The sequence below is a fragment of the Pongo pygmaeus genome, chromosome 19, assembly GCF_028885625.2.
Source record: "Pongo pygmaeus isolate AG05252 chromosome 19, NHGRI_mPonPyg2-v2.0_pri, whole genome shotgun sequence".
Lineage (NCBI taxonomy): Eukaryota > Metazoa > Chordata > Mammalia > Primates > Hominidae > Pongo > Pongo pygmaeus.
This window is the reverse complement of record NC_072392.2, coordinates 22791996-22818816: the sequence shown is the minus strand read 5'-3', so window position 1 is coordinate 22818816 and position 26821 is coordinate 22791996. Positions and strand designations below refer to the sequence as shown.

The following is a 26821-nucleotide window of genomic DNA, read 5'->3' as shown; positions in this document are numbered from 1 at the left end:
CTGCATGAAGGCTTCCCTAACCCTGCCTCCTTTCCCAGACTGAAAGTAATTTCCACATTCTCAGAATGTGGAATATTCTTATAGCTCCAAACACATGGAGGCTTCAGGAACAATTACTCACATATTCGTCTTAATTATCCAAACCACCCTGAATCTTGCTACAAAGAACAGAAATTATATGTATATTCAATGTGACTTTTTGGCACAGATTAAGCATTAATAACCTTTTGTTGAAGAAAGGTTATGGTTACATGGAACTTTAAAGCATATTTTAATCTGTTTATGAATACTTAATTTCCCCTTGTAATTTAGGTACTGATCTTTGAAGTTATAGGGCTTTTTATCTATAAAGTGACTCTGGGCCTGGCGCAGTGGCTCAGGCTTGTAATCCCAGCACTTTGGGAGGCCGAGGCAGACGGCTCACCTGAGGAGTTCGAGACCAGGCTGGCCAACATGGTGAAACTCTGTCTCTACTAAAAATACAAAAAATTAGGCCGGACGCAGTGGCTTACGCCTGTAATCCTAGCACCTTGGGAGGCCCAGGCGGGTGGATCATGAGGTCATGAGTTTGAGACCAGCCTGACCAACATGGTGAAACCCCGTCTCTACTAAAAATACAAAAATTAGCCAGGCGTGGTGGTGCGAGCTTGTGATCCCAGCTACTCGGGAGGCTGAGGCAGGAGAATCGCTTGAACCCGGGGGGTTGGAGGTTGCAGTGAGCCGAGATCCCGAGATCACGCCACTGCACTCCAGCGTGGACAACAGAGCAAGACTCTGCCAAAAAAAAAAAAAAGTGACTCTGGAAAATAATAGTCATTTTGAGGTTGGGCAGTGCTCAGCGCTATATTGGGGTCTCAAAAAATGTCAACCAGTGTATTACTGAAGACGGACAGGTGGTAGCAGGGCTCTTAGTTGAGGGATGGAAAAATGCTTGCTGCCTAGAATTCACTTACATTCTTTGTTTCCTCTCTCCAGGTTTCTGGCTCTGTGTGGAATAGGTACTGTCCTCCTGGTAGGTGTAAGGGAATCAGATGTTGCATTTTGATCGTGATAAGTTACTTGCTTTTCTCCTTTGTTCACCTTAAATTGAAAGTGGAGAGATGCAATTTCTGCCCCATCCTGGGGAGGCCGCTCCTGCTTCCAGCCAGCTCTAGAGCAGGTTCTGGTGTCCGCAACTTTAAAATTGCCTTGGGGGTCTTTCGGGAAGCACTTCGCAGGGGACAAGCGCGTGGTTATGGTTTGGGTACAGGCAGCGTTTTCCCCAAGGACTTGCTGGCGCCCGCTTCAGGGATGCGCCTAAGCTCCCGAGGCTGTCAGTCAGTCCCTCGGTCGCTCCGGAAAATGAAAGATTGTTAATCAAGAGGTCTCCACCAATGGATGGGCACAGGTCGTGGCTGGGCCAATCAGGCTCTGTCTCTAGGGCTTTGGCGCGAAAAGTCGCAAGGTCCAAAAAGAAAAAGAAAAAAAAAAGGAAACGGTAGTGTGAGATTGATAGATTCTAGCAGCCCTCCTATGAATCTGCCCGTTAATTCCTCTTCTCTAAATGTCTGCCTTTTTTCTTCGTTACAATTCCTTTTTGTCATTGTAGCAGGAATAAATATCGATCTCTATCAACGTTGGTGTAAAAGGACCCTGCCTTTTAGCAGATCATTCCGCCCCCAACAAAAGACTACACTTCCCAGCGACACTTGCAGACCCCAAAAGCCGGTTTCCACACCCCGAGGCTCTCTCGTGCCCCTCTCCCAGTCACTATGCCTAGCCCCAGATAACCACTCTTCTGGCCTCTAGCACCTCCATCACCTCTTCCTGGACTTCATGAAGGGGTACGCTTTGCATCTGGCTTCTTTCACCCAACATCATGTCTATGATATTCGAGTGATCATTATATGGGTGTGCACATCTATGAAACTCGTAAGTTTGTACTCTTAAGATTGATGTTTTGTTGTTGTTGTTTTTTGAGATGGAGTTTCGCTCCGTCGCCCAGGCTGGAGTGCAGTGGTGCGATCTCGGCTCACTGCAACCTCTGCCTCCCGGGTTCAAGCGATTCTCCTGCCTCAGCCTCCTGAGTAGCTGGGACTACAGGCGTGAGCCACCACTCCCGGCTTATTTTTGTATTTTTAGTGGAGACGGGGTTTCACTATGTTGGCGAGGCTGGTCTCAAACTCTTGGCCTCAAGTGATCCTCCCGCCACGGCCTCCCAAAGTGTTGGGATTACAGGCACGAGCCACCACACTTGGCCAGTGCACTTTATCTTTTGTATGTTACAATCATATGTATAGATACCTTTAAAAAAAGGATGTAACATTCCATTCCTGAGTTTGTATTTCCAAGGTATCCAAAATCAGGCCAGAAGGTTTTAGTGAAATTCTCTACTTTTGTTTTAATCAAATTTCATATTCTAGGAAATCACTCACTTTCACCTTCAGGCTGAAGTGCACACTCCTTTGATTAGTAATGTGCAGTTAAGGGAGAAGGTTCTGGGGCCAGACTTCCTGGGCACAAATCACATTTCTGCCTCTTACTAGCAGTGTGAGCCTGAAGAAAGTATTTAACCAGTTTAACTCATCCGTAAAATGAAATAATCGCAGCCTGGCCAATGTGGCAAAACTCCGTCTCTACTGAAAACAAAACAAAACAAAACAAAACAAAAATTAGCCGGGAGGGGTGGCGCTCGCCTGTAATCCCAGCTACTCGGGAGGCTGAGACAAGAGAATGGCTTGAACCCAGGAGAGGTAGCAGTGAGCCAAGATCACTCCACTGCACTCCAGTATGGGCAACAGAGCAAGACTGTCTCAAAAAAAAAAAAAAAAAAAAATCATATTACCTATCTCCCAGGATTGTTGAGTGGTTAAATGTGTGCTTATGAAAAGTGCTTAGAATACTAAGAACAAAAGAATGCATGCTATTGTTATTGGTGCTCAGTATTATGATTGGCCCACAAGGCTCTTCCTGATCTGTTTCTTATCAGACTTCCAGCATCCTGTCTCACCATTCTCCCTCTGGTTTCTACCCATCCAAGTGTACCTAATCATGCTGTTTAACTTATTTTCATGTGCTCCTCCCTCTGCCCAAAACATCCTTACCCCAGGCTGGAGCATCCACCATATAGTTTGAGCACACACTTAGGGCACCAGCAAAGCAGAGGCAACCCCCTAAGAAAAAAGAGAGTGAAGAAAAAGAATATATCTCTACAGTATTTGATGGCCAGGCGCGGTGGCTCACGCCTGTAATCCTAGCACTTTGGGAGGCTGAGGCGGGCGGATCATGAGGTCAGGAGATTGAGACCATCCCGGCTAACATGGTGAAACCTCGTCTCTACTAAAAATACAAAAAAATTAGCCGGGCGTGGTGGCGGGCTCCTGCAGTCCCAGCTACTTGGGAGGCTGAGGCAGGAGAATGGCGTGAACCCAGGAGGCGGAGCTTGCAGTGAGCCGAGATCACGCCACTGCACTCCAGCCTGGGCGACAGAGCGAGACTCCGTCTCAAAAAAAAAAAAAAAAAAAAAAGAATATATCGCTACAGTATTTGATGGGTGACACCCTGTCCCCTCCACCACCAGCAAAAAAAGCATGGAAGGAGTTACGGGAAGTTCATACTTTATTGGGTTGCATTGCCCCTATTTTATGGTCTAGAGTTGTTTGTATTTGAAATACATTTGGGTGGTGGGATGAGTGTAATCTCTTCAGTACTTAGGCCCTTACAGGTCTTTGTTAGCAGATGGTGTTTTCCAAAATGGCCACAGTGATATCTCCCATCCCACATCCTCTTTCCTGCAAGGTGACTTTGACACTTCTGTTGAGAGGTAGAACCTCTTCACTTCAATCTGGGAGGGCTTGTGACTATGGTGAAAGTGAGGCCGTGTCACTTCCAAGTCCGGGTTAGATAGCTTCTTCCTTGTTGCCAGGAAGTGTAGCCCCAGACTTGCTGTTGGAACCCAGTTGCTGTGCTATCAGGAAGTCCAGGCTACATGAAGAGGCAACATGGAGTGTTCTGGTCAACAGCCCCAGCTGAGGGCCCAGCCAACAACTAGTGTCAACCGGTAGATATTTCAGTGAGGCCTTTAAGATGAATCAAGTACCAGCTCCTATCTCCCTGCAACTGTATCAGAGATCCTGAGAGAACTATACCAACCAATTTCTAAAACCGTGAAAAAGTAAAGCAAAATGTCGTTGTGCTAAGCCACTAAGTTTTGGAGTGATTAACAGTTATAATGGGGCCCTCTCCTTCCCCACCCAACTTATCCTATTTTTCTTTTCTTTTCTTTCTTTTTATTTATTTATTTATTTTTTGAGACAGTCTTGCATTGTCACCCAGGCTGGAGTGCAGTGGCACAGTCATGGCTCACTGCAACCTCTGACTCCCGAGTTCAAGTGATTCTCATGCCTCAACTTCCAGAGTAGCTGGGACTACAGGCATGTGCCACCACGCCCAGCTAATTTTTGTATTTTTAGTAGATTCAGAGTTTTACCATGGTGGCCAGGCTGGTCTCAAACTCCTGGCCTCAAGTGATCCTCCTGCCTCAATCTCCCAAAGTGCTGGGATTACAGGCATAAGCCACTGCGCCTGGCCTTTCTTTTCTTTTCTTTTTTTTTTTTTGAGACAGTTGCCCAGGCTAGAGTGCAGTGGCAGTGGCACAGTCACGGTTCATTGCAACCACTGCTGCCTGGGCTCAAGTCATCCTCCCCGTTGCGCCTCCCAAGTAGCTGAGACCATAGCCACACACCACCACACCTGGCTAATTTTTGTATTTTTATTTTTATTTTTGTAGAGATGGAGTTTCGCTATGTTGCCCATGTTGGTCTTGAACTCCTGAGTTCTAGCAATCTGCCTGCCTTAGCCTCTTAAAGAGCTGAGATTACAGGCATCAGCCACTGCGCCCAGCCCCTCACTTGATTTTCTTTCTTTTTGAGACAGAGTCTGATGTTCAAGACTGCTCCAGTGTCCCACCTGTAGGTGGCCTTCCCTGACCTTTAGGGCTGAGTGAGGTGCTTCCTCCAGGCTCCCACAATCCTTTGCATCTCTCTATTATGGCTCTACCATGCCCTATTATCACTGCCTGTTTACTTGTCTGATGCCCTCATTTAAAATTTAAACTCCCGTGAGCAGTGACTGCATTTTTAAAATAAATCTGTATTCTCAGTAGCTAGGACAGAGCTAGAAAAAAGAAAAAAAGTAAGGGCTAGTAAAGTATACAGAGGGAACAACTTCAGCAAAGCTGGTGCTTACAAGTCAAGCACTGGCTGGGCAAGTCAGAGCAGGGCTTAGGGGGACAGGCTGCCTGGTTCCCTATCCCAGCTGCACTCCAGCCTGGGCAACACCGTGAGACTCGAACATTCTCTCTGACCTCTTCTATCCCTATCATTAGACAAGTTACTGAACTTCTCTGTGTCCCAGTTTCTGAAATAATGGGAATGAGAATGGTACTCCCAAAGAGAAAAGTCTAATGTACAAGTTTCATAACAAAGGAGTCTAGCTCTCAGAACAACCAACTAAAAACAGACGGATAAAAAGAGAAGGTGGTGGCCAGGCACGGTGGCTCACACCTGTAATCCCAGCACTTTGGGAGGCCGAGATGTGCAGATCACAAGGTCAGGAGATCGAGACCATCCTGGCTAACATGGTGAAACCCCATCTCTACTAAAAATACAAAAACAAAATTAGCCGGGCGTGGTGGCAGATGCCTGTAGTACGAGCTACTTGGGAGGCTGAGGCAGGAGAATGGCGTGAACCCAGGAGGCAGAGTTTGCAGTGAGCTGAGATAGCGCCACTGCACTCCAGCCTGGGTGACAAAGCAAGACTCCATCTCAAAAAAAAAAAAAAAGAGAGAAGGTGGTGCTTATTGTTCAAATTATTATATAGATGTCATCAATTGTCATTGGAGGATGCTTGTCTTCTTTTGATAAAAACCAGAAATTTCTGTCTTTGATTAATTAAAAACAAGATATGGTTTTATAAGATGCCAAGCTTTTGGTGTATTTCAAGGCTTCCTGGAAGCTTCTATATTCATGGCCTGTCTCAGAATGCAAGGTTTTTAGAAATTGAAAGCTTTTTGTTTTTATTTTATTTTGAAAGACAGGCTTTCACTCTGTCACCCGTGCTGGAGTGCAGTGGTGTGATCATAGCTCACTGCAGACTCAAACTCCTGAGTTGAAGGGTTCCCCCTGCCACAACCTCCCGAGTAGCTGGGACTGCAGGTGCGCACCACTATGCTTGGCTAATTTTTTTTTTTTTTTTGGTGGTGACAGGGTCTTGCTATGTTGCCCAGGCTGATGTTGAATTCCTAGCCTCAAGCAATCCTCCCACCTTGGCCTCCCAAAGCACTGGGATTACAGGTGTAAGCCACCACGGCTGGCCTTCCTTTTTACTTTTTGAAGTGTAAATATGTTCTGGGTTGAAGAGTCTAATGAGTCAACATCAGACAGAGCCAGTCTCAACTACCTCATTGGGTTGTTATGAGGTTTAAATTATACATACAGTTGACCTTTGAACAATACAGGTTTGAACTGGATGAGTCTATTTATAAATGGATTTAAGAAAATAAAATGTGCCTGCCTCTTCTGTCTCCCCTTCCATCTCCTCCACCACTTCTTTGCCACTCCTGAGATAGCAAGACCAACCCCTCCTCCCCCTCTCCCTCCTCCTTTTTCTCCCCCCTTCCTCTTCTGCCTTAACCTACTCAACATGAAGATGATGAGGATGAAGACTTTTATGATGATCCACTAAATATATTTTCTTCCTTATAATTTTATTTTCTCTTTTTTTCTGAGACAGTGTCTTGCTCTGTCACCCATGCTGGAGTGCAGTGGCACAATCTCAGCTCACTGCAGCCTTGACCTCCAGGCTCAAGTGATCCTCCCACCTCGGCCTCTGAGTATCTGGGACCACAGGTGTGCACCACTACTCCTGGCTAATTTTTGTATTTTTTGTAGAGACAGGAATTCACTATGTTGCCCAGGCTGGTTTCGAACTCATGGACTCAAGTGATCCTCCTGCCTTGGCCTCCCAAAGTGATGGGATTACAGGTGTGAGCCACTGCACCCAGCCTGATTTTCTTTTCTTTTCTTTTCCTTTTCTTCTTTCTTTTCTTTTTTTTTTTTTTTTTTGAGATAGGGTCTCTGTCTGTCAACCAGGTTGGAGTGCAGTCGCGGGATCTTGGCTCACTGCAACCTCAACCTCCTGGGCTCAAGTGATCATCCTGCTTCAGCTTCCCAAGTAGCTGGGACTACAGGTGTGCACCAGCATGTCCAGCCTGGTTTTCTAAATAATGGTTTCTTTTCTCTAGCTTACGTTATTGTTAAGAATACTGAGTGGAATATATATAAAATTAAAAAAATGTGTTAATCAACTTTATGTTATCAGTAAGGCTTCCTGTCAACAGTAAGCTGTTGGTAGTTAAGCTTTGGGGGAATCCAATGTTATATGCAGTTTTTCAACTGTGTGGGGGTTGGTATTCCTAACACCGCCCCCGCCCAACCCACCCATTGTTCAAGGTCAACTGTATATGGATGGATGGATGGATCTATGGATCTATGTATCGCAATAGAACAGGTCTTGGTACATAGTAACTACTCAGTAAGTATCAGTCAGCCTTGTTATTGCTGAAGCTTATCAAGGCCTCAGAAAGCCAGCTTCACATCCTCAGCCACCACTAAAACTGTGTGAATTTGGGCCTCTGAGCCACAGTCCCTTGTGGGTAAAATGGAAATTGATGCCTGCTTCATGGGGCAGTTGTAAAGATCACACAAACATAGATGAAAAAGGGGTGGCCGGGCGCAGTGGCTCACACCTGTACTTCCAGCACTTTGAGAGGCCAAGGCGGGCAGATCGCATGAGGTCAGGAGTTCGAAACCAGCCTGGCCAACATGGTGAAACCCCGTCTCTACTAAAAAAATACAAAAAAAAAAAAAAAAAAAAAAGGCTGGATGCAGTGACTCAAGCCTGTAATCCCAGCACTTTGGGAGGCCAAGGCAGGCGGATCACCTGGTCAGGAGTTCGAGACCAGCCTGGCCAACATGGTGAAACCCCGTCTCTACTAAAAGTACAAAAATCAGCTGGGCGTGGTGGCGGGCACCTGCAATCCCAGCTACTCAGGATGCTGAGGCAGGAGAATAGCTTGAACCTGGGAGGTGGAGGTTGCAGTGAGCCAAGATCATGCCACTGCACTCCAGCCTGGGGAAAAAGAGCAAGACTCTGTCTCAAAAAAAAAAAAAATTAGCTGGGTGTGGTGGCACACGCCTGTAATCTCAGCTACTTGGGAGGCTGAGGCAGGAGAATCATGTGAACTTGGGAGGTGGAGGTTGCAGTGAGCCACGATCATGCCACTGTATCCCAGCCTGGGTGACGAGAGAGACTCTGTCTCAAAAAAAAAAAAAAAAGAAGAAGGCAGTGGGGGTGGTTTCAAGAAGCATAAGAGATATTAATATTGAATGTTTTCCCCAAAACAGCTAAATACAGAATAGCCTAATTCGTTTCAGAGAAGAACATTTCCACATGTACTTCATTTTCATTTCATTTTTATTACATGAAATCTGTACTCAGCTCCTTCTCCATTTCTGCCAGCAAAACGTCACTTTGCAGGTCTGTCCTTTGCAAGTAATGCTGAGTAGTTCACTTCAGAACCAGGCCTCAAAAACTGCAAGTCTTAAAATTTAACAAGGGGTCTCAGAAAGAACAGGGAAGGTCAGAAAAAAATGTTACTTATTTATTTTATTTTTGAGACAGTCTCACTCTGTCACCCAGGCTGGAATGCAGTGGTACGATCACAGCCCTGCAGCCTCAACCTCCTGGGCTTGAGTGATCCTCCCACCTCAGCCTCCTGAGTAGCTGGGGCTACAGATGCAAGCTATTACACCCAGCTCATTTATGTATTTTTAGTAGAGACGGGGTGTCGCTGTGTTGTTTAGGCTGGTCTCAAACTCCTGGGCTCAAGCAATCCTCCCATCTTGGCCTCCCAAAGTGCTGGGATTATAGGCATGAACCACCACACCCGGCCAGAGAGAATGTTCTACATCACAAAGTATTTAAAATAATTTATTCTAAGTAATCTATTTTAAATAAAATATTTTAGATTATTTATAATCATAGTAAACTGTTTTAAATAAGCTGATTTGTGATGATGGTAACTTGAGAGCAGTCACCACAATCCTGCCCTCTGCTGTGAAATGGGAAATGCAGAGTCATGTGAATATCTATAACAGTTACCCACTTGTGCTGTGATTAAAATAAGCCTTTTCTTGCAAATATAATGTGAACATAGACTTTAGAAATTGTTGCCATCACTTACCTGCACATTGCGCACATGTACCATAAAACCTAAAGTATAATAATAATAATAATAATAATAATAATAATAATAAAAGAAATTGTTGCCATGTCTTGCACCAAAAAAAAAAAAAAGAAAAAGAAAAAAGGAAGAAAAGAAGACCTACAAAAAGGACATTATTTCTACATGGTTACCTTAGTTGATAGTTGTTGCTCTGGTGATAGTGTTGTCATGGGCATCTCTGTATTCTTAACAGATACTTTTAAGGTTTACCTGTTAAATCTGAAGAGCATCGTTGGCCTTCTTTCTTCCCACATGCGTGATGGAAAATGTCCAACTCCTCTGGGCTTATTTAACAGTGAGTTTGAGAGTTTGAATTAGGAAGCTGGACTCTGCTTATCAGGAAATTGTGGTAATTCAACCTGCTTGGGACAGAAGTTGGCTCTTGTTACCAGGTAGAAAAATGGTTTTTAATGACATCGCATTTTTTAGTGATTGAATCTGGTGGGCATTACTAATTTCAAACTAATATATTACGTTTGTGATTACTTTGTTAACACTAAATTCTGGTTGGAAAGTCATAACGTGAGGCTGGGTTTGGTGGCTCATGCCTGTAATACCAGCACTTTGGGAGGCCGAGGCGGGTAGATCACTTGAGCCCAAGAGTTTGAGACCAGCCTGGGCAACATGACAAGACCCTGTCTCTACAAAAAGTACCAAAATTAGCCAGGCGTGTTGGCATGTGCCTGTAGTTCAAGCTGCTTTGGGGGCTGAGGCGAGAGGATCACTTGAGCCTGGGAGGTCAGGGTTGCAGTGAACTGAGATCATCTCACTGCACTCCAGCCTGCATGCAGTGCCAGACCTTCTCTCAAAAAATAAAAATAAAAATAAAAGCTATAACACGATTTGGCAAAATTTTAATATTTCAGGATTTTCATAAATTCAAAAAGGGCTGTTCTGTAATTTGAACAGGGTCAATGGCTTCTGCTGTAGACTCTTTCTGAAAAGGGCAGGAGAGAGGAAAATATAAGATAGAGGAAAGAATAACATGAGTACTGAGGTCTCCAAGAAAATTGCTGAGCAGTTTTTAGTGGGCACCTCTAATTAACTTTTCAAACAACAGCATAATGCTTTTGCTTAATATACAGTACATGACTCTTCTTCATACATGTTCTCATCTTCTTTCCTAAAAGGGGAGACACAAACTCCCCTCAGTCACCGTATTCAGTTCTGTATGATGTTAATTCCTCTTCTATTTCAGGCACAGTCCTGGATAGTCTGTCCCTGGAGACTCTGAGGTTAATCACCACCCACTTTCCTTACGTAAAATAGCTGCAGAAAAGAGAAATAAAGAAAACTGAAATTGATTCATATATACAAATACAAGCAGAGACTAAAGTAGGCATATTTACTACAGTCTTCTTTACTATAACTAGTCAGAGACCATCATTAATATTTATAACTTCCTTCTTTCACTACCTGTTTCATTGCTACCTTTGCCCTCAGCCACCCTCTCAGCTGATCAGGGTTCTGTATCTGCAGGAATGACCTAAAATTTTATTCCTGAAGGATCTGAGGCCTTAGTGATCTCATTTTTATTGGGTTGCTATAATCTTCCATTAACTTTTACTGTTGGACACAGAAATACCAAGAGACCCACCCCACCCTGAGAATGCCCTAAGGTCCAGGCCTAATCTGCTCTGCACACATTTTGCATCAGCAACACTATTTCTCCTTGGTAATCAGGGCCACTCAAGCAGTATGTAACTCCCTTAATTGCCTATTGGTTCAATGGAAGACCTCAAAATAGCTAGGAGGCAGTCTCAACTTCCAGTTAAATGGAATAATTGGTGTGTTTCCTGATAGAAGGATCCCTCCATTAGAAATGAAGACCTCTAGGTCAGATGATCTGTAGGAATGAGAAGCAAACTTTTTGTGAGTTTTATGTGTAGGAATGAAGGGACACCTCACACTCTTTGGGATGGCTATTATTTAAACAACAACAACAACAACAACAAAATGGAAAGTGTTTGCAAAGCTGTGAAGAAAAGCTTCTCAAATTTGACGAAAGACATAAATCTGTACATCTACACATCCAAGAAGCTCACCGTGCTCTGAAGAGGATAACTCAAAGGGATATACACTGAGAACATTTAAATCAAACTGTCAAGAACAATGACAAAGACAGAATCTTGAAAGCAGCAAGAGAAAGGCAACTTATCTTCTGTCTATTATCTGTCTATCAACAGATGAATGGATAAACAAGTAAAAGTGATCTTCAATAGGACTGACAGGTGATTTCTCACCAGTCCCCATGGAGGCCAGAAGGCAGGGGGGATAACGTATTTAAAGTGCTGAAGAACTGTATGCCAAGAATTTGATATCTGGCAAAATTTTTCTTCAAAAATTCAATAGGGCCGGGTGTGGTGGCTCACACCTATAATCCCAACACTTTGGGAGGCTGAAGTGGGAGGATCACTTGAGCCTAGGATTTTGAGACCAGCCTGGGCAACATAACAAGACCCTGTCTCTACAAAAACTTTCTAAAAATTAGCCAAATGCAGTGTCACGCCTGTAGTCCCAGCTACTTGGGAGGCTGAGGTGGGAAGATTGCTTGAGCTTAGGTGTTCAAGGTTGCAGTGAGCCATGCCACTGCATTCAGTCTGGGTGACACAGTGAAACCCTGTCTCAAACAAAAAGGCACTTGAGCTTCACGTGCCTGCTTGGGTCTCTTCCAGCATACTTTCCTTTCTTTACTGTTTTAAAGCCTTTATAAATAAACTTCCACTCCTGCTCTGAAAAAAAAAAAAAAGAAAAGAAAAGAAGGAAGAAGAGAAAAAAAGAAATACAGACATTCCCAGATATACAAAAGTTAAGGGAATTTTTCATTTATAGACCTTCCCTACAAGAAATGCTAAACCCCTTCAGGCTGAAATGAAAGGACACCAGATAGTAACTCAAAGCTATATGAAGAAAGAAACTGGTAAAGGTAACTACTTAGGGAAATATAAAAGCCAGTATTGTTGTACTTTTGGTAGTTCCTCTTTTTTTCCTATATAATTAAAAAACAAATACATAAAATAATAATTGCAAATCTATGTTAATAGGCTCACAATATGTAAAGATGTAATCTGTGACTAACAATATAAAGGAGAAGGGTTGGAGATGTATAGGACGAGAGTGTTTATGTACTATTTAAACTAAGGTGGTATTTTTCAAACTAGGTTGTTACAAGTTTAAGATGTTATATGTAATTCACAAGGCAACCACTTAGGCAATTACTAAAAAAAGACAGAAAAGGAAAGAAGAAAGAAATCAAAACGAAACATTACAAAAAATCAACTAAATACAAAAAAGGCAGTAATGGAGGAATTGAGGAACAAAAAACCATATAAGACATACAGAAAACAAACAGATAAATGGCAAGAACTCTACAAAATTTGTAGATTTGTATCCTAATCTAATTTTCTGTCTCTGTGAATTTGACAGAAAGCAGATTAGAGGCTACCAGAGACTGGCTCATGGGGGAGTAGGGAGTTCTTGCAGAACATTACCATAACCCCAGAAAGTGTCCTCATGCCCCTTCTGGTCAGTCTTTATTGATAATCTCCCAAAGCAATTCACTGTCCTGATTTTTTTCCAACATGGATTTATTTAGCCTCTTCTAGAACTTTGTATAAACGGAACCATAGAGCATGCTTCCTTTAAGGATTCTGTCACTCAGCAAAATGCTTTTGAGATTCATCTATGTTGTGGATAGCAAGTGACTCATTCCTTTTTATTACTGAGTAGTGTTCCAATGAATGAATTTACTATAGTTGAGCATTTTCCTATGGATTGCTGCTAGGGCTGCTTCCTGTTTGGGACTACTATGAGTAAACCAGAAACGTACATTATAGTACAAGTCTTTTGGTGAAAATATATTTCATTCCTCTTGGTGCACACCAAAGGGTGGGACACTGGGTCAGAGAGTAGGTGCATGTTTAGTTTTACAAGAAACTCCCAGGCCTAGGTTGCAGTGAACCAAGATCGCACCACTCCACTCCAGCCTGGGTGACAGAGTGAGACTCCATCTCAAAAAAAAAAAAAGAAGAAGAAGAAGAAGAAAAGACAAACTCAAAAAAAAGAAGAAGAAGAAGAAGAAGAAAAGACAAACTCAAAAAAAAGAAGAAGAAGAAGAAGAAGAAGAAGAAGAAAAGACAAACTCCCAGGCCTTTTCCAAAAGTGAATGGACCAGTAATGTGTGAGAGCTCTGGTTGTTCCTCATCCTCACAAATATTTGACTTTGTGGGTTATTTTAATTTTAGCAATTTTGAGGGAATAAAATGGTGTGTGATGGATGTGAAATGTAGTTTTAATTTACATTTATCTGATGACTAACAATGTTGAACATTTTCATGGGTTAATTGGCTACTAATATGTGTTTTCTTCACAAAGTGTCTGTTCAAATCTTTTACTTATATTTTTATCAAGAATACAATACATTGTTATTAACTGTAGTCACCATGTTTTACAATAGGCCTCTTGAACTTACTCCTGCTGTCTAACCGAAATTTGGTATCCTTTGATCAACATCACCCCATTTCTCCAGTCCCTGGTAACCATATCTGACTCTGCTTCTATGAGTTCCATCAATTTTTTTTTTTTTTTTTTTTTGGAGACAGGGTCTCACCCTATCGCCCAGGCAGGAATGTAGTGGCATAATCTCTGTTCACTGCGGCCTCAACCTCCCAGGCTCAAGCAATCCTCCCACTTCAGCCTCTCGAGCAACTGGGACTACAGGCACATGCCACCACGCCTGGCTAATTTTTGCATTTTTAGTAGAGATGGGGGTTTCGCCATATTGGCCAGGCTGGTTTCTAACTCCTGGCCTCAAGTGATCCCCTTGCCTCAGCCTCCCAAAGTGCTAGGCATGAGCCACTGCACCCGGCCAAGTTGACCTTTTTTAGATTCCACACATAAGTGAGACTATGCAGTATTTATCTTTCAGTACCTCACGTTTTTCACATAATGTATCCTCCAGGTTCATCCATGGGAATCTTTTACCATTTTAAAATTTAGTTATTGGGGTTTTATTATTGAGTTGTAGGAACTTTAAAAGTACATGATGGGTACTAGTGAGGCATGAGAATAGGGTCTGAGGCAAGGAACCTAAAGGCAATTAGCACTGACTTCCTAGAACTGAATCAAAAGGAAAACCTCTCCACACCAAAGTAACAAAAGGATCAAAGGCTACTCCCTTTGCACTGCCTTGCAGATGAAAAATAGAAAGTACTTCTGATTGATTCCCTCCCACAAATAAATAAGAAATATTTATTTTTTGAGGCAGGGTTTTGCTCTGTCACCCAGACTGGAGTGCAGTGGCACAATCCTGGCTCACTGCAGCTTCCAACCCCCCAGACTCAAGAGATCCTCCCACCTCAGCCTCCCAGGTAGCTGGGACTGTAGATATAGACGACCATATTCTGGCTAGTTTTTGTGTTTTTTGTAGAGACAGGGTTTAATCAGGTTGCCCAGGCTGGTCTTGAACTCCTGGCCTCAAGAAATCTGACTGCCTCGGCCTCCCAAAGTGCTGGGATTACAGGCATGAGCCACTGCACCCAGCCAAAATAGGAATTTTTTAAAATAAAATAACCACCAAAGATGTGGTGGCCAAACCCTTGTTGGAGAGATGAGACCTGCGACACTGGGATCCAACCAACCATCTCAGCAGAAACAGCTTGGATAGAATAAGAAAACAGCCCTTGCTGGAGGAGAAAACAGCCCTGGAGACACAGAGACAGACAAAGGAGAATGCCATATGAGGATGGAGGCAGAGACAGGGTGAGAGCTACCTACAAGCCAGGGACACCAAGGGGCATGGCAGCCTCCAGAACTGGGGAGAGAAACCAACCCTGGGACACTTCGATTTCAGGCTTCCAGTTTTCAGAACTGAGATTTATATTGTCTTTCTTTTCTTTTCTTTCTCTTTCTTTTTTTTTTTTGAGACAGAGTTTCACTCTGTCACCTAGGCTGGAGTGCAGTGGTGCCATCTCAGCTCACTGCAACCTCCACCTCCCAGGTTCACATGATTCTCATGCCTCAGCCTCCCGAGTAGCTGGGATTACAGGTGCACAACACCACGCCTGGCCAGATTTATATTGTTTCAAGATGCTCCGTTTGTGGTCATTTGTTATGGCAGTCCTTGGAAACGAATACACACACTTTAAAAAATAATTATATAGCAAAAATCTTTGGGGAGGAAGGACCCTGCCAAGGTAAATTAGCATACATTCTTGGAGGGCAATTTGTAATTGGTTACAGTTTGCACAAAGGAAGAGATTCCAGGTCAATTTCACCTGCTATTGTTTACAAGAACAAAAGATGGAAACAATTAGTAGCAGGCTGATAGATTATAGAACATCCACTCACTGTAAACACACAAAAGGAAAACAGGACTGTTAGTAAGATTTTATTTCTTTAAAAAGAGAGAACTGAAGCAAATATGGTGAAATATTTTTAAAATAAAATGACATAATGGGGATGCAACAGCAAAATACACAAAAGTGGAACCCCTACAGGACGAAGGCACCCAGTTTTTTAAAAATAAATAAATTACAAGGAAGGAAAAAAACAGAGCGAACGCCACTAGCAGAGACTCATGGAGGTTCTGGTTCTGTATGGCAGAGTAAGTTCCTACGGGAATAGACCTTTCTGCGGAGAATGAGTGGAAACTCTGGCCAGGCACGGTGGCTCACGCCTGTGATCCCAACACTTTGGGAGGCCAAGGCAGACGAATCACCTGAGGTCGGGAGTTCAAGACCAGCTGGACCAATATGGTGAAAATCCATCTCTACTAAAAATACAAAAATTAGCCAGGCTATGGTGGCATGTGCCTGTAATCTCAGCTACTTAGGAGGCTGAGGCGGTAGAATCACATGAACCCAGGAGACAGAGGTTGCAGTGAGCCGAGATGGCACCACTGCAGTCTAGCCTGGGCAACAGAGGGAGACCTTGTCTCAAAAAAATATATTTTATTTTTACTATCCTGGAATGTAATATATCTGAGGAAATTTGCTGTTAATGCCTAGATATGAGGAAATGGAGAATCGTGGAAAATTGTCTCCCAACAGCAGCAAGAGGAAAGCAGTTTATCACACATGGAAGTGAGAGGTGACAACGTGCTAGCAGCCCTCGCTCTCGGTGCCTCCTCGTCCTCGGCGTTCCAGGAGCCCTTCAGCCTGCCGCTGCGCTGTGGGGGCCCCTCTCTGGGGCTGGTCGAGGCGGAGCTGGCTCCCTCTGTTGGCAGGGAGGTGCGGAGGTAGAGGCACGGGTGGAAGCCGGGGCTGTGAGCGGTACTCGCTGGACGTTGCGGGTTCCGGGTGGGCGTGGGCTCCGCGGGCGACCAGCGGGCGCCTGCTAGGCTTGATCGCGGGACAAGCTCCCTCTGGGCTGCTGGAGTGCACGGGCTAGGTGCTGCAAAGTCCTGTGGTGAGTGCCATTGACAGGTGAAGTCGGCTGGGCTTCTGGGTTGGGTGGAGACCTGAAGAACTTTTGTGTCTAGCTAAAGGTTTGTAAATGTACCAATCAGCACTCTGTGTCTAGCTAAAGGTTTGTAAATACACCAATCAGCACTCTGTGTCTAGCTAAAGGTTTGTAAACACACCAATCAGCGCTCTGTGTCTAGCTAATAGGGTAAGGGACTTGGAGAACTTTTTGTGTCTAGCTAAAGGATTGTAAATGCACCAATCAGTGCTCTGCGTCTAGCTAAAGGTTTGTAAATGCACGAATCAGCGCTCTGTCAAAATGGACCAATCAGCTCTCTGTAAAATGGACTAATCATCTCTCTGTAAAATGGACCAATCAACAGGATGCGGGTGGGGCCAGATAAGGGAATAAACGCAGGCCACCCGAACCAGCAGCGGAAGACCTGCTGGGGTTCCCTTCCATGCTGTGGAAGCCTTGTTCTTTCCCATCTTTGCCATAAATTTTGTCGCTGCTCACTCTTTGGGTCTGTGCTGCCTTTGTGAGCTGTAACACTTACTGGGAAGATGTGCAGCTTCACTTCTGAGGCCCGCGAGACCAGGAACCCACCGGGAGGGACGAACAACTCCAGATGTGCAGCTTTAAGAGCTGTAACACTCACCGCGGAGGTCTGTCCCTTTACTCTGAAGCCAGCTACACCACGAACCCACCAGAAGGAAAAAACTAACATGTCCGAACATAAGAAATAACAAACTCCGGACACACCATCTTTAAGAATTGTAACACTCACTGCAAGGGTCCATGGCTTCATTCTTGAAGTCAATGAGACCAAGAACCCACCAGTTCCAGACACAGAAGGATAAGCCTGGAATGGCTGCTAACTTCTCATCAGAAACGAGGGGGCTGGAAGACACTGAAACATCTTTGAAGTGCCAAAAGAAAAAAATTCTAACCCGGATTCTATTTCCAACAAAAAAGATTTATTTTTCTTTTTCTTTTTTGAGAGAGAGTCTTGCTCTGTCACTCAGGCTGGAGTGCAGTGGTGCAACCTTGGCTCACTGCAACCTCCACCTGCCTGGTTCAAGCAATTCCCCTGCCTCAGCCTCCCAAGTAGCTGGGATTACAGGAGCATGCCACCACGCCAAGCTAATTTTTTTTTTTTGTATTTTTAGTAGAAACAGTGTCAGACCATGTTGGCCAGACTGGTCTCAAACTCCTGACCTCAGGCAATCTGCCTGCCTTGGCCTCCCAAAATACTGGGATTACAGGTGTAAGCCACTGCACCCAGCCAAAAGATTTTTCAAGGATGAACATTAAATGAATGTACAGGCCGGGTGTGGTGGTTCATGTCTGTAATCCCAGCACTTTGGGAGGCTGAGGCAGGCTGATCACCTGAGGTCACGAGTTCAATACCAACCTGGCCAACATGGTGAAACTCCATCTCTCCTAAAAATACAAAAATTAGCCAGGTGTGGTGGTGCACACCTGTGGTCCCAGCTATTCAGGAGGCTGAAGAAGGAGAATCACTTGAACCCAGAAGGCAGAGGTTGCAGTGAGCTGAGATCACCCCACTGCACTCCAGCCTGGGTGACAGAGTGAGACTCCATCTCAAAAATAGAAAAATAGATTTACAGATTTTAAAAACTGAAAATTATACTATAAAAAATTAAAATTATACTTTTAAAAATTAAAAGAATTCATCACTAGTATGCCTGCACTGCAAAAATCCTAAAAGAAATCATTCAGCCAAGGGGAAAGAATACTAGATGAAAACCAGAACTTTAGGTAAAAACAGAGTGTCAAGGCCGGGCATGGAGGTTCATGACTGTAATTCTAGCACTTTGGGAGGCTGAGGTGGGAGGATTGCTTGCGTCCAGGAGTTTGAGACCAGCCTGGGGAATATAGGGAGGCCCTATCTCTACAACAACCAGAAAAAAAAAAGCTGGGTGTGGTGGTGCACGACTCTAGTCACAGCTACCCAGGAAGCTGAGGCAGGAGAATTGCTTGAACCTGGGGGGTCAAGCCTGCGGTGATCTATGACTACACCACTGCACTCAAGCCTGGATTACAGAGTGAAACCCTGTCTCAAAAAAAAAAAGGGCTTACTGTAAAACTACAGTAATCAAGCCAGTATGGTACTGGTAAAAGGATAAACAGATCAATAGAACAGAATAGAAAGCCAATAAATAAATCCATATTTATATTATTTAATTTTTGACAAAGGCCCAAAGCAGTCCAATGAAGAAAGTAAAGTCAGCCAGGCGTGGTAGCTCATGTCTCTAATCCCAGCACTTTGGGAGGCTGTGAGAGGATCACTTGAGCCTAGGAGTTTGATTCCAGCCTGGGCAACATAGTGAGACCCTGTTTCTACCAAAAAATATGTACAAAAATTATCTGGGCATGGTGGCATGCACTGGTAGTCCCTGCTGTGGTTGGAGGATAGCTTGAGCCTGGGAGATTGAGGCTGCAGTAAGCTGTGATCGAGCCACTGCACTCCAGCCTGGGCAACCCCATCTCAATTTTAAAAAGAAAAAAAATACTGGGTGCGGTGGCTCACTGCTGTAATCCCAGCACTTTGGGAGGCGGAGGTGGGTGGGTCACGAGGTCAGGAGTTCGAGACCAGCCTGGCCATCATGGTGAAACCCCATCTCTACTAAAAATACAAAAATTAGCTAGGTGTGGTGGCGGGCACCTGTAATGCCAGCTACTCGGGAGACAGGCAGACAAATCACTTGAAACCAGAAGGTGGAGGTTGCAGTGAGCTGAGATCGCAGCATTGCACTCCAGCCTGAGCAACAAGAGTGAAATGCCGTCTCAAAAAAAAAAAGTCTTTTCAATACATGGCTCTGGAATTACTATATGTCATTATGGGGTAATAAATGAACGTTAGTCTCATACAAAATTCAAAATTCAGTCAAGATGAACCATAGACCTAAACATAAAAGGGTGAAAACAGGATTATGCCTTCAGGAATTGGTGGGAGTGGGGTGTGGGGGTGGTAGACAAAAGTTTCTTAGGTCCGAAAATAATAATAAAGTAAGTTCTGGTAAACTTTACTAAATTAAAACTGCACATCAAAAACTCTATTAAGAAAATAATTTGGCAAGCCACACGGGGGTGGGGGGAATATGCAAAAAAAGTGTGAAAAAGGACTAGTATTACCAGTCGAGGGTCTTGACTACAAGTCATCCAGGTTCTTGATGTTTTGAACAAGACTGGGTCAAAACGCACAAACAAAACAATGAAAGAATGAAGCAACGAAGGCACAGATTTATTGAAATGAAAGTACATTCCACAGAGTTGGGAGCAGGCTTGAGCAAGCAGCTCAAGCGCACAGGTTACAGAATTTTCTGGGGTTTAAATACCTTCTAGAGGTTTCCCATTTCTTACCTGGTTACACCCTATGTAATTGAAGGAATGGCCCACGACCAGTCGATTGTTTGGGGAAGGCTACCAATCAGAGGCTGAGGTGAAGTTACAAAGTTACACCCCTGTGCATATGAAGGTTAGGCCCACGACCAGTTTGATTGGTTGTGGGAGGTGACCAATCAGAGGTACTTTCCATTTTTCATCTGCAAAGTAGTGCAAACGGAGTAGCCTCTGATCCTTCTGTTACTTTGGTGTGGAGAGGTGGGATTTTCCTTTTGATTCAGCTCTAGGAAGTCTGTGCTAATCGGCCTTAGGTTCCCTGCCTCCAGACCCTATTCCCCTGCCTCATACCCAGTAGTGGAATTGCTGGATCATGTTAGTTTATTTTTAGTTTTTTGAGGAACCTCCATACTGTTTTCCATAATGCTGTACTAATTCACATTCCCACCAACAAAAGGGAAAATGGTTCCCTTTTCTCCACATCGTTGTCAACACCTGTTACCCCTTGTCTTTCTGATAACAGCCATTCTAACAGGTGTGAGGTGATATCTCATTGTGATTTTAATTTGTATTTTCCCCATGATTAGTGATGATAATTTTTTTTTCATTTACCCACTGGCCATTTGTACGTCTTCTTTGAGAAGTGTCTATTCATGTCCTTCCCCTATTTTTTAATTGGGTTGTTTTCTTGCTATTGAGTTGGGTTCTTTATATATTTTGGATATTAACCCATTATCAGATGTATGGTTTGAAAATATTTTCTCCATTCTACAGGTTGTCACTTCATTCAGTTGATTGTTTCTTTTGCTGTGCAGAAGTGTTTCATTTTCATGTAATCTCATCTACATCTTTTGCTTTTGTTGCCTATGTTTTTGGGGTCATAGCCAAAAAGTTATTGCCCAGACCAGTGGAGCTCATGGAGCTTTTCCCCTCTGTTTTCTTCTAGTAGTTATACAGTTTCAGATATATTTAAGTCTTTAATCCATTTTGATTTTTGTATATGGAGTGAAATAAAGGTCTAATTTATTCTTTTGCGTGTGGACATCCAATTTTCCCCACACCATTTGTTGAAGAGATGTCCTTTCTCCATTGTGTGTTCTTGGTACCTTCACCAAAAATCAGCTGGTTATAACTGCATGAATTTATTTCTAGGCTTTCTAATCCGTTCCATTGGTCTATGTGTCTGTTTTTATGCCAGTACCATGCTATTTGGATTACTAAGCTTTGTGATATATTTAGAAGCCAACTAGTGTGATGCCTTTTGTTGCTCAAGATTGTTTTGACCGTGCAGTGTCTTTTGTGTTTCCATATGAATTTTTTTTTTCAAGATGGAGTTTTGCTCTTGTTGCCCAGGCCAGAGTGCAATGGCACAATCTTGGATCACTGCAATGGTTGCACTCCGCCTCCTGGGTTCAAGAGATTTGCCTGCCTCAACCTCCCAAGTAGCTGGGACTACAGGCACCTGCCACCATGCCTGACTACTTTTTTGTATTTTTATTAGAGACGGGGTTTCACCATGTTGGCCTGGCTGGTCTCAAACTCCTGACCTCAGGTGATCCACCTGCCTCAGCCTCCCAAAGTGCTGGGATTACAGGCGAGAGCCACTGTGCCTGACCTGGTTCCATATGAATTTTACCAATATTTTTTATATTTCTGTGAAAAATGTTGCTGGGAAAAGGCCCCCCAAATCTGGCCATAAACAGGCCATGAGAAACTGGCCATAAACAAAATCTCTGCAGCACTGTGACATGCTTGTGATGGCTATGACACTCACGTTGGAAGTTGTTGGTTTACTGGAATGAGGGCAAGGAACACATGGCCCACCCAGGGCAGAAAACCACTCAAGGCGTTCCTAAACCACAAACAATAGCATGAGCGATCTGTGCCTTAAGGATATGTTCCTGCTGCAGATAACAAGCCAGAGTCTGTCCCTTTGTTTCCCATAAGGAATGCTTTTAGCTAATCTATAATCTATAGAAATAATGCTTATCACTGGCTTGCTGTCAATAAATATGTGAGTCAAACTCTGTTCATGGCTCTAAGCTCTGAAGGCTGTCAGCCCCCGATCCCACATTGCACTCTATTTCTGTGTCTTTGTCTTCATTCCTCTAGTGCCGCTGGGTTGAGGTCTCCACGACCGAACTGGCCTTGGTAAGTGGCACCCAAATGTGGGGCTTGAACCCGGGTCAAAGGGTTGCTGGAGCAATGGTTGGAGAATGTGGAACTACACTGGAGGACACCCAAGTACTCTTAAGCAATCCCTGTGGTGAGTAAGGGGAGCTCAGAAGCATCCGGGTAACAATGGGACAAGGGTCCAGCGGGCAGGAGGCTTATATGAGTCTGCTTCAGCAGCTCCTCAGAAAAGGAGGAGTGAAGGTTAGCACTAGCCAACTTATGCAGCTTTTTAGTGCAGTAGAGAAATATTGCCCCTGGTTTCTGGACCGAGGAACTATGAATGTAGAGGTCTGGGAGAAGGTAGGCAGCACACTGAAAAAGGCATATAAGGATGGTGCTGAGGATATTCCTATAACTGTCTGGTCAGTGTGGGCTCTGGTTCGTTCCACCTTGGAGCCTTTTCACACAGATGACAAGGAGGAGGAATCAGAGGAAGAAGGAGAGTATAATGATGTAACAGAAGAGGTGACAGAGCAGGTTTGCTTGCCAGCTAAAGTGGCAAAGGAGGGAGAGGTTTGTCCCTACCCCTCTACACCGCCTCATTATTTTGAAGAAAAAGAGTGGCCTGACCCTCGGATCTTTCTTTTTCAGAGGACACTGGATGAAAAGTAGTTGCCCCAGTGACTGTTCAAGGAGCGCCTCGAACGACCACTCTCAGTTCTATTCAGGCAGGAATCCAGCAAGCTAGACGAGAGGGTGATATGAATGCTTGGCAGTTCCCTGTTAGAATACAGCCACCTGATCAACAGGGGAATATTATAGCTACATTTGAGCCTTTTCCTTTTAAAGTATGTAAATAATTTAAACAAGCTATTAATCAATATGGACCAGTTTCTCCTTTTGTGATGTGAGAGTTAAAGAATGTTGCTGTCTCCAGTGGGATGATTCCTACTGACTGGGATGCTCTTACTCGAGCTTGCCTGACTCCTGCTCAGTTCTTACGATTTAAAACTTGGTGGGCAGATGAAGCTTCCATTCAGGCTGCTTGCAACACCCAGGCCCAACCTCAAATTAATATAACTGCAGACCAACTTTTAGGGGTCGGCAGCTGGATTGGTTTAGATGCACAAGTGGTAATGCAAGATGATGCCATAGAGCAGCTTAGAGGAGTGTGCATTACAGCATGGGAAAAAATCACTTCAGGAGGAGAACAATACCCTTCCTTTAGTGCTGTAAAATAGGGACCAAAAGAACCATATGCAGATTTTATAGTTCGGTTACAGGAGTCTCTTAAAAAGGTGATTGCAGATTCGGCTGCTCAGGATATAGTGTTGCGGTTACTAGCTTTCAACAATGCCAATCCTGAGTGCCAAGCCACTCTGTGACCTATTAAAGGGAAAGCACATTTAGTTGATTATATTAAGGCCTGTGACAGTATCGGAGGTAATCTGCATAAAGCTACTTTGTTGGCACAAGCTATAAAGCTACTTTGTTGGCAGGACTGAGAGTGGGTAAAGGAAATACTCTGTTTCCTGAAGCTTGTTTTAACCATGGGAAGCATGGTCATATTAAAAAAGAATGTAGAAAGAATCAGCGAGTCAGGCTGCCAGATGGAGGAAAAAAGAAAACTGCTGAGCCCGAAATATGTCCAAAATGTAAAAAAGGAAAACATTGGGCTAATAAATATCACTCTAAGTTTGATAAAGATGGGAACCTGATTTGGGGAAATGCCATGAGGGGCCTGTCCCGGGCCCCATTCTAAACCAGGGCATTTCCAGCTCAGGCCATTCCCTCACCCCTGTACAATGTCTGTCCCCTGCCACAGCCAGTAGTGCCGCAGTAGATTTATGCTGCACAAAAGCTGTGAGCCTTCTGCCTGTGGAACCCCTGCAAAAAGTGCTAACAGGCGTCTGTGGACCCTTGCCAGCAGGGATGGTAGGATTACTTCTAGGTAGGTCTAGTTTAAATTTAAAAGGAGTGCAAGTACATACAGGAGTCATTGATTAAGATTACAATGGGGAAATTCAAATTGTTATAACTACTTCTGTTCTCTGGAAAGCAGAGCCAGGAGAGCATATAGCACAGCTCCTGATTGTGCCGTATATGGAAATGGGAAAAGTGAAATTAAACGAACAGGAGGATTTGGAAGCACAAATAAACAAGGCAAAGCAGCTTATTGGCTAAATCAAATTACTGATAAACGTCCTACCTGTGAAATAACTATTCAGGGAAAGAAATTTAAAGGATTGGTAGATACAGGAGTGGACATTTCAATCATTTCTCTACAGCACTGGCCGTCCACGTGGCCAATTCAACCCGTATTTTTAGAAGCAGCACTCCCTTTCCAGTGGCAAAATCTGTAATGTTTCCTAGGGCTTCCATAATAAATTGCCACAAACTTGGTGGCTTAAAACAACAGAAGTTGATTCTCTCATGGTCTTTGAGGCCAGAAGTTTGAAATCAACGTTTTGGCAGGGTTATGCTCTGACAGCTCCATGAAGAATCCGCTGTTGCCCTTTCCTGATTCTGTTGGCTACCAGCAATCCTTGGTGTTTCTTGGGTTGAATCACCCCAACCTCTGCCTCCGTCTTTACATGGCCTTATTTCTGTGCACCTGTTTGTCATCAAATCTCTCTCTTTGTGACGAATTAGCCATTGGATTTAGGGCCCATCCTAATCCCGTATGACCTCATCTTAACCTGATTATATCTGCAAAGACTCTATTTTCAAATAAGTACCAGAGGTTAGGACTTTAACATATTTTGGCCGGGGTGGACACAATTCAACCCACAAGAAAAATCTCTGGATCTTTGACATTCTGCTCCATCCTGCAGCTGACACCCTCCAATGACTGTTGTGATTTCTTGATGCCAACAGTTGGATGGACACAAACTCAGATACTACATGGCTTTTTGGTCAGTATCTCCACAAGACTCCAACTTTTTCCTGCTAGTATGGACTCCCATTTCCCTGCCTGGTGCATATATCAACTATTTGTCCTGACCAGAATCCCAGCTCCCAACTCTCCTGTTTTGTTTTGTTTTTTTTTGAGACAGGGTCTTGTCACCCAGGCTGGAGAGTAGAAGAGTGATCACAGCTCACTGCCACCTCAACCTCCTGGGCTCAAGTAATCCTCTTGCCTCAGCCTCTCAAAGCACTGGGATTACAGATGTAAGCCACCACACTGGCCCCAACTCTGTCTTCCTGATACAAGTAATTTGGGGCATCCTCCTTCCCACTCAGTGCAGCTGCGTGGGGCCTGCTTGTCAAGGTGCCTGTCCTCCCCTGGCCAAGATGGGCTGGGTGGCTCAAGTTAGCCAATCAGACTCTTCCTACTAGGGCTTTGACACCTAGGTAGAGTAGCAAGATGATGGAAAAATAGATGGGATGAATTCAACTCTCAGGTTTGATGATTCGCTAGAAGGGCTCACAGAACTTGGAAAAACTGTTATGCTCACAGTCACAGTTTATTATGGGAAAAGAATACATCAAAGACTTGCCAGAACTTGGGGATAAAAAGAATACAGATTAAAATCAGCATAGAAAAAAGGGACAATAGGGCAGAGTTCAGGAGAAACCAGGGGTGAACTTCCAGGAGTTCTCTGCGGAGTCACATGGACAACACTTAATCCTCCCAGCAACAACGTGTGACAATACACACCAATTACTGTCAATGAGGAAAGCTTACCCAAGTCTTGGTGCCGGGATTTTTATTGGAGGTCAGTCATATAGGCATGGAGCATCTACATGACTGGCCTTAGCAATTTATTCCCCAGTTCCCCACCCATCCAGAAGTCAAATAGATACAGCATGGCCCAGGGCTCCCAGCAAATAAAAACAGGTCTTCCCCATAAACCACGCTGTTAGCATAAGGTGTAGGCAGGGCTGAAGTCTCAGGTCACAAATGTGCTCTCAGGCATATTCCAAAGACCCAGAAGTTATCTCCCCAGAGCTGGTCAGGGGCCAGTCCTTCCTTTGGAATGTTCAGGATTTGAGCAACCCAGTTCCACCGAGGTAACCCTTTTTAGCACACACTTACTCCCTGATACTCAACATTTCATGAGAGGAGAGGGAGTTTCTACTCCACTCCTCAGAATGGAGATTAGTGGGGAAAACATGTATCTTATGCGAGGCCGACTGACTTACCTGATTGTGGGGGTTTGAGAGACAAAACTGAGCTTGTCTTGTTCAGCGCTCCCTTAGGATCCCCGCGCAGCACTTCCGGCTTGCTCTCCGCCATGTTGGATCTCAGGCTTGCACACCCATTCCTGCCCGGGGGCTTTTGTCCTTGCTGCTCCCTCTGCCTGGAATGCTCTTCCTCGTGCATCTCCGTGGCCTCCTCCACTTCATTCGGGCTTCACTAAACTTCACAGGGGCCAGTATACATTTTCCTCATTATCACATTTGCTGGTTGTTCCCAATAAAAAAATAGGTCAGCAGCCTCTCTGGAGGGAACTCGGCAGCCCTGAGTCAGGGGAAGAGCATGTGGCCCGCCACAGCTCGGCTCTCACTGCTGCTGTACAGCCATGGCCTCCAGGCCCAGCTGCAGCTGCTTCTGTTAATTAATCTTCTTTCATTTGTTGGGGCTGAACAAGACCCACCCACAGACCA

General features: G+C 44.2%; 2 protein-coding genes across 3 annotated transcripts; one reads left to right on the top strand and one right to left on the bottom strand.

Moving 5' to 3' along the window:
* The first annotated feature begins 1775 nt into the window (after positions 1 to 1775).
* Positions 1776 to 23003, top strand: LOC134738668 (xylulose kinase-like). The gene is made up of 3 exons (XM_063655842.1): positions 1776 to 1911; positions 22208 to 22361; positions 22862 to 23003. The coding sequence occupies exons 1-3, from the start codon at positions 1816 to 1818 to the stop codon at positions 22873 to 22875; spliced, it is 264 nt and encodes an 87-aa protein (XP_063511912.1). The 5' UTR covers positions 1776 to 1815; the 3' UTR covers positions 22876 to 23003.
* On the bottom strand, positions 10249 to 26759 carry LOC129017776 (uncharacterized). Of its 2 annotated transcripts, XM_054458504.2 has the most exons (3): positions 26357 to 26759; positions 17517 to 17639; positions 10249 to 10594 (listed from the first exon to the last, which is right to left on the bottom strand). In XM_054458504.2, exons 1-3 carry the CDS (start codon positions 26535 to 26537, stop codon positions 10566 to 10568), a joined length of 333 nt encoding a protein of 110 aa, XP_054314479.2. In that variant the 5' UTR covers positions 26538 to 26759; the 3' UTR covers positions 10249 to 10565. The 2 variants fall into 2 exon arrangements, 1 of the variants encoding a protein (XP_054314479.2); XR_008495135.2 differs by lacking the exon at positions 17517 to 17639.
* Between the last annotated feature and the right edge of the window lie 62 nt (positions 26760 to 26821).